This window comes from Monodelphis domestica, chromosome 4, assembly GCF_027887165.1.
Source record: "Monodelphis domestica isolate mMonDom1 chromosome 4, mMonDom1.pri, whole genome shotgun sequence".
In the NCBI taxonomy this organism is placed as follows: domain Eukaryota; kingdom Metazoa; phylum Chordata; class Mammalia; order Didelphimorphia; family Didelphidae; genus Monodelphis; species Monodelphis domestica.
The window spans coordinates 346060468-346072644 of NC_077230.1; the positions used below are offsets into that span (position 1 = coordinate 346060468).

Here is a 12177-nt window from a genome sequence, read left to right on the forward strand (position 1 = left end):
TGAATTTAGGTCTTCCTGACTCCAAGTTTAGGTCTCTAACCACTGTTCCATCTAGTTAACCTTTATTTTTCAGATGAGGAAACTGAGGCTCAGAAAGCAAAGAGGGTCATCAAAATATTCAGTGGCAGAGCTTGGGATTTGAACTCTCAATTCTATACTTTCTAGGTTGCTGGTGCCAAAAAATTAACCCCTCTGGTGATGACCTTTGTGACCAGCCCCTGGTCCATCACTCAGTCTGTAAAGGAAGCCCATCTAACTTTCCATGCCCTCTTGGCTTAGCTTGTGTGGACCCAGGGTCACCCTTATGTAACAGGGAAGCACAGGAGGCACGGGGAGGATGCAAGTAAAGGATACTGTAGTTAGTGGTGGGATTGCCTACTCTAGCTAAGCCCTGGCTCATTGTCTTCCCTTGGTGAGAGGGAGGGTTTAGGGAGAGAAGCCTGGGCATGATCTATCCCCACATTCCCCCTTAGTGACATCCTCCCTAAAGTAGCATCCTCCTTGGTGCCTGGAGAGAAGCCTATAACATGGAAACCAGAGCATCCTTTACCACAACCTAGTGAGGTAGGGTGGGCAAAACTTATTATTTCCATCTATAAAATGGGGATAAACATACCTCTTACCTCCCAGCATTGTGACCCAGGGAAAGTTATTCAACTGTTTGCTTCAGTTTCCTGATCTGCAAAATAAGCTGGAGAACAAAATGGCAGGCCACTCCAATTTTTTCCCCAAGAAAACCCCAAAGAGGTTCATGAAGAGTCGCATAAGACTGAAATGACTAAACAATAAGAAATCAGACTAATATTTAGGGATGCTCATTACACCGACTTTTGTTGAAGGCATTTCTCGTTGTCTGGGCCTTGGTTTCTTCATCTTCAAAATGAGGGTATTGGAGCAGATGAGATTTCTTGTGGCTCTAAAACTGTTCTAAGACCCCTCCAACTCTGACATTTCATATTTTAAAGGCCGTCCCAGATCTGACATTCTCTGTTCTGTTCTGAGGGCCATCCCAACTCTGATATTCTTTGTTCTAATTCCTCTCAGCTATGACACTCTGTGTTCTAAGGTCCCCCACTCTTCTGTTCTGTGTTGTAAGGGTCCTCCCATTTCTGACGTGTCACATTCTAAGGTCTCTCAATTCTAACATTCTGGGTTCTAAGGTCCCTCCCAGCATTGGTGGTTTAAAGTTTCTCCCAGCTCTGACTGTGAATATCTTTGGGCTGGGAGCAATTGTGCTCTCATGCACTAGGGACTCACTAAATGTCTGATGAATGAGTGCATGTTTTTTATCATTTTGCAGCCTTGAAGGATGGCTACATGAAGGTAGAACAAGACCTCCCGGCGTTCGAGGATCTGGAGGGGGCGGCCCGGGCCCTCATGCGGCTGCAGGATGTGTATACGCTGAGTGTGAAAGGGCTCGCCCATGGGGCTTTTCAGAGAGTCACAGGCTCCCAGGTCACTGACTTGTACAGGCCCCGGCAGGTTTTTTCCCTCTCAGCAGATGACTGCTTCCATGTGGGCAAGGTAAAGGTATTCTGTTTTTCAGGAAGGATGCTGAATGGGTGGAGAGGAGGGCATCCCAGATGGGACTAGGGACTAGAATCAAAGACAAGAAAATGGGGGAGGATGATGATGCCTCTCTTCAAGGGTTTGAAGCAGGGGTCCCCAAACTTTTTACACAGGGGGCCAGTTCACTGTCCTCAGACCATTGGAGGGCCGGACTATAAAAAAAACAACTATGAACAAATCCCTATGCACAGTGAACATATCTTGTTTTAAAGTAAAAAAACAAAACAAAACAAAATGGGAATAAATACAATATTTAAAATAAAGAACAAGTAAATTTAAATCAACAAACTGACAACATAATGGCCCCTATAATGGGGTCCATTATGTTGTGCATCTAGGGGAGTATGAGGGCCATTGTACTACCATGTTTTCCTGAAAATAAAACACTGTCTTATATTAATTTGACCCCCCAAAAAACAGGGGGTTTCTTATAAAACGCCCAGTGGCAGTGGTGGGCTTCTCACAGTAGAGGCCCACCACTGATGTCACAGGCCAGATCACTGCTATCCGATGTCTGTATACAGTATGGGAGGCGGTGCTGGGACTGGGACACTGTGTACCATTGTCTGGGATAGCAGAGGCTGCAGCACTGGCTGTGATGGGCCTGTCACACCTTGCACAGGCCCATCACCGCCACCACTATACCGGGCAGCAGTATACACAGTGTGGAATCCCCTCCCCCAGATCACTGCTTACCATGCTGACGGCTTCCATTGTGCAGCCACATAATCATTGCGTGGCGCCTCGTTCTCATTCAGTTACTCTCAGAACAAGGCACCACACAAAGGATGATGTCACCGGAAGAAGTACTGTATGTGAGGGATGCCATGCTTTGCAGCACCTCCACATACAGTTCTCCTCTCACTGACCACTAATGAAAGAGCTGCCCCTTCCAGAAGTGCAAGGGGGATGGATAAATGGCCTCAGGGGGCCGCATGTAGCTTGTGGGCTATAGTTTGGGGACCCCAAACTTTGAAGGGTTGCCTTCAAGGGAAAGAAAGGTCAGACTTACTCTGCATGGCCTCAGAAGACAGAACTAGGAGCAGTAGTGGGGAATTAGAGTGTAACAGTTAAAATTTAGTTTCTCTCCTAAAAGTATTATATTTTTAGAGGTTGATTAAAGATTATTAGAAATCAAGGATAAAGAAATACAAAATAAGAAGGCACATGCCTAGAGCACTAGCCCATTCACAATTCACTTACTACATCTTGAGAGCCGAGTGTGCTTAGAGGGCAAGTAGGCGGTACAGCCAGTTTAAATACAATTCTTGTTCTCGGCCAGGTGGAAATTCAGGTGATAGTATAGGGAATTCTGGGAACTGCCAAGGACTTCTGGGGATTGAAGTCTGGGGTTCAAATCTCCATTTTTACAAGAGGGAGGAGAGTTTTTACTGAACCTAAAGAAAAAATATTCCTAACAATGAGAATTGGGCTGACCCTGAGGGCAATGAGTTTCCCATTAGCAAAAATCTTAGAATGTGGAGCAAAAATAATAACAATAATAATGATAATAATAACAATTTTAAAATTGATTAATTAATTTAAATTAATTAATCAATTTTTTAAAAGAATGTGGGGCAGTGAAGTAACTAGAGAGCTAGAGCTGGAGATGGGAGGGCCTGGGTTTGAATATGACCTCAGATACTTCCTTAGCTCTATGACCCTGGGCAAGTCACTCAACCCCATTTACAGAGCCCTTATCACTCTTCCGTCCTGGAACTGATTTGTATTGTATTTTAAGACTGAAGGTAAGGGTCGTTTGTTTGTTTTTTAAAGCCTTTAGGTAGAGGTTGGAATACTACTTGTTATTGTTATTTCTGTATAGATTGGGCCAGGTGCACCGTCATGCACCAATTTGGAGATTTCATGTGATTTTTGTCACATTCTCTCTGCTTTCTTTTGCACCTAGATGAAGGGCAGGTTTGAGAACGGGAGTCGAAAGTTAAAGGGGCCAAATCAGAAAACCAGCCAAATACTAGAGAAATTCTGAATCACATACAAATTTCCCTGATCATTATGATATTAAAAAATCCCAATTAGATGGTTAAGAAGCAGGATGGCATGGTGGGATGCTTTGGAGGAGGATTTTTTACCCTTTTTTTGTCCTAGATCCTTTGGGCAGATGAGTGAAGCTTTTGAATCCTTTCTTAGAATCATGTCTTTAAATGCACAATGTAACATGCACAGGACTACAAAGGGAAGCAATTATTTTCAAATACAGTTATTAAAATTTTTTTAAAGAATTCATGGAATCTCTAAACTCTATCCACAAACCCCAGATCAAGGATCCCTCCCTTAGAAGCAAAAGACATGAGTTTGAGTCTTGGCTTCCTCAGTCTCTTTATGTGTGACCACAACTAAATCACTTCCCTTCTCAGAGTCTCGATTATATATGGACAGTGGGGACAATCGTACTTATGCTGTTACCTTTTGAGTTACTGTGGGGAATGCTTTACAAGCCAGAAGTGCCACAGAAACGTGACTTGTTGCTTTTTATTACTGTTATACCTGTGACCTCTTTACAGTAGATACTATCTCCCCAGATATTGATGCCAATCCCTCCATGCCTTAACTACATGCTCTTTGAGATTTGTTTTTATTCTTCAGTTGTTTCAGTCCCGTCCCATTCTTCATGACCTCATTTGGGGTTTTCTTGGCAAAAATCATGGAGTGGTTTGCTATTTCCTTCTGTAGCTCAGGTTCCAGATGAGGAAACTGAGGCTAACAAGTTGAAATGACTTGGCCAGGGTCACACAGCTAGACCATATTCAAATTCAGGTCTTCCCTGCTTCCCAACACTCCTTCCTCTGTGCTACTTAACTGGCCTCTTTTAGAGTTGCTATGATTTAAAAAACTTCTAATCAATATAAACATTAACAATATTAATAAGCATCTACTTAATAGTAGATGTAATAATAGTAATAAACCAAGAACAGTGCTTAATGCCAGGCATGAAAAGATGAAAAAAAAATTGTCCTTACCTTATTTTAATAGAGGAGAGAGAGTATTTACACTAATAAAAATGATACAAGGTGGGGAGTGATGATGGCTAAGGAAATATGCAAAGTACTCAAAGAAAATTTGAGTAGGGAGAGTTTGTTTTAAGCTGGTGAATCAGGAAGCTCTTCTTGGAGGAGGTAAGCCCTGAAACTGAGCTTTGAAGGAACAAAAGACTATAAATTATAGCCTGTTGTCCAGCACCCTAAATCTTGGGCTTATTTCTGTGGACTGAGTCCCAGATTGGGGCAAGATCCAGATGTGGGCAACGTCCATATTTTCTTTGGTTTGTTTCCTCTGGAACAAATCTCACAATATAGCTCATGTCTAGGTTTTACAGATGTGAGTAAAAGAATTAGCAGCTAAGAGTGCATATGGGATATGAAATAGCTTTTATTTTATCCCACTGAAAATGCAAAAAATACAAAGGACACACAATAGATCATAAAGAGTTATAATTCTTCTCCCTCTGTGCTTATTAAATATTTACATTAGGACAGTCACCAATTTCTTTTGCACTCCAGAGACCCATAAATACCTCCCACCTTCTACGGTGACCTCTTCTTCCTCAGAAGAGAAATGTACTTGAGGTTGCTAAAGAAGCAGCCTTGTTTCTCATTAGATCTGTAGCATGCAATTAATTCATAGTTGAACCAGAAGAAGTTGAACTCAGAACCAGGGTCTGGCATCCTGTTCTGAGAGTCTGATGCTGTCCACAAAGCACTTCCTCTTCTCTCTTTGAAAGACCAAACTCTTGCCCTTGAGGTTACTGGAGAGACAGCCTCCTTCCCATCAACCCTCTACCATTTGAATAACTCTTAGTGGTAGCAGAATGAAAAGTCCAGGTTTTTGCATGCTCCATCCTTGAGCTCTTGACAATCCTCCAGAAACCTGAGCTTCAGGAATTCACATGTGGTTCTCTTCTCATTACCTTTCCATGGCTTGGTTCCAGAAACTCTCCTGAAGCTACGTGATTGAAAGGCCCCCACAATTATAGGGGCTAAGATGGTGAGGATGTCCAATGCCCATGTGCCCATGGGCAAGGCTTTGGTTGGAAGACAATGGAGAAGGGCTGATAGTCCATAGATATATACAAAGGTTTAGGTCTTTGCTCTGCTATCCTCTGGACTGTGCTCAGCTCTTTTGAGATCTCTCTGAAAAAGAGTGCTAAAAATTTAAACAGTTTCCAGTCCAATATAATGAGCTTTGCTACTAGTAACAATGCAACAAGCCAGGATGCTCTGGAAGGAACTATGTAGAGGAATGCTATCCATGGTGAAAGAACTATGGGAGTAGAAATGCAAAAGCAAAACATGTGACATCACTTATCACATGCATGTATGGACATATAATTTGGGGCTTAGGTCTTTAAAAAATCACTTGATAGCAAAAAAAAAATGAATAATATGGAAATAGGTATCAACTGACAACATTTGTACAACCCAGTGGAATTGCTTGTCCACTCTGGGAGGGGAGAGGAAAGAAAATGAATCATGGAAACAAGGAACATTTTAAAAGAAATAAATAAAAATTTTAAATAGTTTCCATGGCAGAAAAACCTATAAGATAGTCATTTTTATTAGTTATATTTCCACCTGTCTATGGCCAAGGAAACTGAGGCACTCTGAAGAGGAGGGGATAGAAACATGGAATAATGCTCAATCTTAGACTGTACTTGAGATTGGGAAGGACCTAAAACATCAGGTAAAGAAGGGGCTTTATTTGATAAAGATTGGGGAACCATAGCAGGGACTTGAACAAAGGAATGACTTGACCAAATTTTTGCATCAGGAAGATTATCCAGGTAGTGAGATATAGGATGAGACTTTTTTTTTTTAAACCCTTACCTTCCATCTTGGAATCAGTACTGTGTATTGGCTCTAAGGCAGAAGAGCAGTCAGGGCTAGGCAATGGAGGTCAAATGACTTGTCCAAGGTCCCCCAGCTAGGAAGTGTCTGAAGCCAGATTTTAACCCAGGACCTTCCATCTCTAGGCCTGGTTCTCTATCCACTGAGCCACCTAGCTGCTCCCCTCTTCCCCCCGGTTGAGACTCTTTAATAAATGTGTGCAACTGCCCTTTGTATACCAAAGGGTGGTTCAGTTTCACCCTAGCACAAATCAACCAATGCACTCTCAGTCAATGCAATTTAGGGAGATGGCTTCCTCTATAAAGAGTAGACATTGTCTATATTAATGGGTATACCTCAGTAGAGATGCCCCCAGTCCCCACAGTGGGCACTTCTACTCCTCCTTTGGAAAATTCAACAAAATGGGCATCAACTCTTCAAACTGAACTGTTGCTGAGAAAAGTCAGCAATCAGAACTCAGACAGACATGCTTAGAACTAGTCTAAATTCAAAGCAAAGTTTCTTCCTTTCCTATATGGCTCTAACATATGTGCCACCTCTCAGTAACCAAAGCCAGATGTTCTCCCCCTTTCATTGGCTCACTTCCTAGAAGCCACTTGGAAATGATGCTGGTTTAAAGTTTCCTTGGCAGAAAACCCCATAGCACAGTGGCTTTGTATTAGTTATACTTCATCGCCACTGATCCATGGCCAGGGAAACTGAGGGACAGAGCAGGGGCATAACTCGATCACACTCTGGGTCAATAATAGAGGTAAGATGGGTGTTCGAAGTAGCTCTCATTTCTGTAACTGAATTGGGTTTACAAAAGTGCTTCTCTCCAGCTTTCTTTGAGGTACACAGTCTTAACCTTATTTCCATTTAAGAAGGGATGGAAGAGACTCAAAAACTTGTCCGAGGTCACAGAACTAAGAAGTGTTGAAGCCAGACGTAAGCCCAGATCTCTTGATTTCTAGACCAAGTACTCTTGCCTCTGCAGACTAGTCATTAATTATATATAATAATATAGTTATTAGTTACTTGCAATTAATAATATTAATCAGTAATCAATCTTTTCAGCTAGAACACCTCCAAATATTGTTCTGACTGGAAGGAGACCCAGCCTGTCTCCTCCTCTGTGATTTCCACAGCCTCTACTTTAGTCCAAACCTTCATTACCATCTATGGCAATAGCCTCTTATAAATCTTCTGTCCTCCACTCTCTTCTTGCTCCAAATTGTCCTGCATACCACTGCCTGAAAACTCCTCCTTAGGCACCAACTTAAGTGAAGTAACTCCTCTAAAAATACACAGTATTGATTCTAAGATAGAAGGTAAGGGATTTTATTGTTAAAAAATAAAAAGAGGGGCAGTTCTAGGGATGGAGGTCCTGGGTTCAAATCTCACCTTAGAAATTTTCTAACTGTGTGACCTTGAGCAAGTCACTGAACCCCAATTGCATAGCCCTAACCACTCTTTTGCCTTGGAACCAATACACATCCATCCAAGATGGAACATGAAGGTTTAAAAAATTTTCTTAATAAGAGGAAAATAAAATGAGCTACATTATTGAACATTATATTGAATATTGAAAATAATTAAAGCTCTCTGTACTCATGCAAAAATAATACTCTATATCACTATTAATTAGAGAAATGCAAATTAAAACAGCTCTGAGATACCACCTGAAAGCATAAATTTTAGGGTTGTGACTTAATCTAAATTTAATTGATTGCCAGGGAAAATCCCAAATAAAATACCCAAGTCAGTTTGGAAATTTTATGGTGGTTTAATTAATATAGAGGGAAGGAATTAAGAAGAAGAAAGAGGGAAAGGGTATAGGATTTCTCCAGCCTAGCCTGTGCCAGGGGGAGTTTCAAAGACTTCCGCCACAAGGTTTTTTTTTTTTTTTTTCCAGAAGATTAGAGGCTTCCTAAGAGGATAGTGTTTTGGAAGGTAAAGGAGAAAGGAATCAGCCTAAACTCCAAGAGAGCTCAGAGAAGACGCCTCATCTGAACTAGGTTACTAAGCTTCCCCAGTAGTGTATCAAGGACACTCACCGCCAAACCCAGACAATAGCTACTGCCATGCCAAGATGCTCAGCATGCTGCTGCCAGCCACTTCTCTGTTCAAAGAAGCCAGAGAGAGAGGAAGTGACGCCAAATATATAGACTGTTTTACATCACTTTCCTGCGTCTTACATGTACCAATGGTAGCTTAAGCTTGACTTAGGACAGCCCAGGGGTCTGTCAGTTGTTTCTGATTTGTCATTTGCTAGCACATGGCTGTCATAGGCCATCCTTCTCAATACTTAATCCTTAAGTATGGGTGTAGACATTCCTGTTTTGTTAGACTAAGCAGGGTGGAGTAAATCTAAAATTCACACACCCCACACCTATCAGATTGGCTATTATGACCAAAAAGAAATATGACCAAACTTGGAGGGAAGATGGAAAAATTGAGACACTAATACCCTGTTGGGGGAGTTGTAAACTGATTCAACCATTCTAGAAAGCAATTTGGACCTTCGTATCCTTTGACCCAGTAATACCATTACTATCTTTGTATCCCAAAGAGATTAAAACCAAAAAGGGGAAGGAACTCTATGTACAAAAATATTTTAAACAGCTCTTTTTTGGTAGGGAGAAGAATTGGAATGTGAAGGGATACCCATCAATTGGGGAATGGCTGAGTTAGTTATAATAAATGATAATAATGGAATACTATTGTGCTGTAAAAAATGACAAGCAAGAGGAACTCAGAAAAAACTGGAAAGTCTTATGTGAACCAAAGCAGAGTGAACTGTGTAGAACCAAGAAAACAATGCATACAATGACAATAAACAATAAATGATAAAAAAGACTATTTTCAGCAGTACAATGATCCAAAACTATCCCAAAGGACTCATGATAAAAAATGCCATCTGCTTCCAGAGAAAAAGAACTGATAGAGTCTAAATCTAGACCAAAGAAGTCTTTTTTTGCCTTATTGTACATTTTTAATTTGAGTTTCCTTCCACAAAAGGATTAATATGGGAAAATGTTTTGCATGACTTTACATGTAGTCTATATAAAATTCCTTACCATCTCAATATGGGTGAAGGAGTAGGGAGGAAGGGAAAGAGGGCAAGAGTTCAAGATCCAATATTCTGTGAAAAATAAAAATGTTGGAAACTGTTATTACATGTAATTGGGGAAAAAATAAATTAAATATAAAAGACTATATGGTGGTATAGGTATGGGTACTCCCTCCAAACCTGAAGATTTCCTCTATTCCCAAACTTAGTAGTATGTCTTTGAGACCTACTCTTGCCTAAAACATTCCTCTCTGCCCCTGGCATATATCCAATGATGAGGCTTCCAGAATTTAGCTAGGATGATAGTCCTTTATCAGGCCTATACAAAAAGCTTTTCTAGCTTGGTAAGACCTATCAAAGATTTCCATCAACCAAGGGCAGAATCTTTGAGAATTAAAGTTTACTTCTGTGTCAAAAAGAAACATCCAAGTAATATATGTTAATAAATGTTTGAAATGTATTTTCCATTTGATTCTCACAATAAGAGAAAATAGTACAAAAATTATTTTTTCCCTTTCCTGATGAGTAAACTGAGGCTTTCAGAGATCAAGTGATTTACTCAATATAAAACCAACAAACAACAAACAAACATTGGTTAAACAGTAGATCTAGAACTCAAACTTAGATTTTCTGACTCCCAAAGTCAGTATCTTTTCCTTTCTCTTGTCTTTGATTTGAAAATTGGTGATGATACAGATTCCCACTGGAAATCCAGAGTGTCCCTTATCCCTTAAGTTTCCTTGTTGTTTTCTTATCTTAAGGGAATGTGATTGTCCTTCATCATGACTTTTCTGCTTCCTTGCAGGTAGCCTATGACATGGGCGATTATTATCATGCCATCTCATGGCTAGAAGTAGCTGTCAGCCTCTTCCGAGGCTCCTATGGAGAGTGGAACACTGAGGATGAGGGAAGCCTGGAAGATGCTCTGGACTACTTGGCTTTTGCTTATTTCCAGGTAGGTACATGAGTAGCTCAGAGGGAATCAAACTGTAAAGTGCCTTAGAGGTCATTCAGTACAAGTCTTATCTGAAACATGAGCTCCAGGAGGACAAGTGCAACATCTGAGTTGAACTTGTTTTATTTTTATTCGTTTTAAGATTTATTTATTTATTTACCAATTACATGTAATTACATGTTTTTCCAAAATTATATGATACAAAAATGTCTCCCTCCTTCCATTCCATCCTCCTCCTCCTGGAGATGGCAAGGAATTCAATCTGAGTTATACATGTATTATCACACAAAACGTATTTCCATATCATTCATTTTGTCAGCAAATAATCTTATAAAACCAAAACCCTAAAACATACCCAAATAAACAAGTGAAAAATCATCTTTCTTTCTTTTTTCATCTGCATTCCTACTCCAACAGTTCCTTCTCTGGAGGTTGAACTTGTTTTAAATTCCAAATATAACAAACAACCTGGGCATTTCCATATGCATGGTAGAACAGAAAAAGAAGATTGTACACCAAGCTGTTGATTGTCGATCTCTGCACACCTGGCTTTTATTTTTAATTATATAATAAATACAACCTATAGATTTCAATGTTGTACTATTCTGTGTTTTTCACTGACTTTCTTTTTGTTTCCTTTTCTGCTTTAAAAAAAAGATACTTCAATGCCCTATTCAATATTTTTTTGCTTCCCTTTTCTTTTCCTATCCTACCTCCACCTCTCAATGTAAGGTGTTTTGCCTTGTGGAATATCATATTCTATGTCTTTTGGTCCTTTAAAGCTTCTGGGCCCTGTGTAATCCTGTCTGTGGCTCCATGATATTTGAATTATTTTTTTTTTCTGACTGCTTGCAGTATTTTTCTCCCTAGCCTGGGAGTTCTGGAATTTGGCTATAATAGTCCTGAGATTATTAAACTTAGGATCTTTCAGGTGCTAATACTCTTAAATTTTATTTTATAATTTTATATGTATTTATTATTATTTATCTATAATATAATATATAATTATATATTATTGTCAATAATATATAATTAATATAAATAATTATTTATTAAACATAAATTTTGTTTTACTTGTTTATTTGTTCATATTCTTTGACCATTTATCTATTGTGATGGCTCCTAGTCAAATATGTATGTTATATCAATTTCTTATATATATTAGATATAAGACTTTTATCAGATATACTATGAACATTTTTCTACTCAATAGTTTATCTTATTATTCTAGTTGCATTGATTTTATTTGTGAAATACTCAAATATTACTTTTATCTTAATGTGGAAGCTTTATCCTTCATTTTGGTTGTTTTTCATAGTTTGCCATGTTACAACCTACAGAGCCATGCTCATGAGTCTCTCCAGTGATGTCTCAGTGATACCCATATTTAATTTTTTAGAAAATATAGTGATTCATGGCATGTAGCCATACAGTAATATGCATAGAATAGTGTTCTTAAAAATATGGACCTTTGTTTCAGAGAGAAGTTTGGAATCATTAAAGGAGCTTTCCTAAAGTTAAAGTCCAATATCCTGCCTAATTCCGAGCTCAACTCATGCTCTATTTGTAGTATTTTCCAAGACCTAGTGTACATAGGTGTATATATTCACATATTATGTATATATGTTGTATATAAATATATACCATATATTATAGATGATGATATATTGATATGTAAATACACTGATATTTGCATAAATGCTTAATTTCATATAATCAGAAATATCTTTTTTTTT

General features: G+C 39.2%; 1 protein-coding gene across 1 annotated transcript in view; it reads left to right on the forward strand.

Annotated features, from left to right (window-relative positions):
- The window catches only part of P4HA3 (prolyl 4-hydroxylase subunit alpha 3), a 58308-nt gene that overhangs the window by 15010 nt on the left and 31121 nt on the right, over nucleotides 1-12177 (forward strand). Inside the window, exons 3-4 of the mRNA XM_001367801.4 lie at nucleotides 1301-1524; nucleotides 10292-10441. Of these exons, the coding sequence (XP_001367838.1) occupies nucleotides 1301-1524; nucleotides 10292-10441 (374 nt within the window). The remainder of the gene's footprint in view (nucleotides 1-1300; nucleotides 1525-10291; nucleotides 10442-12177) is intronic.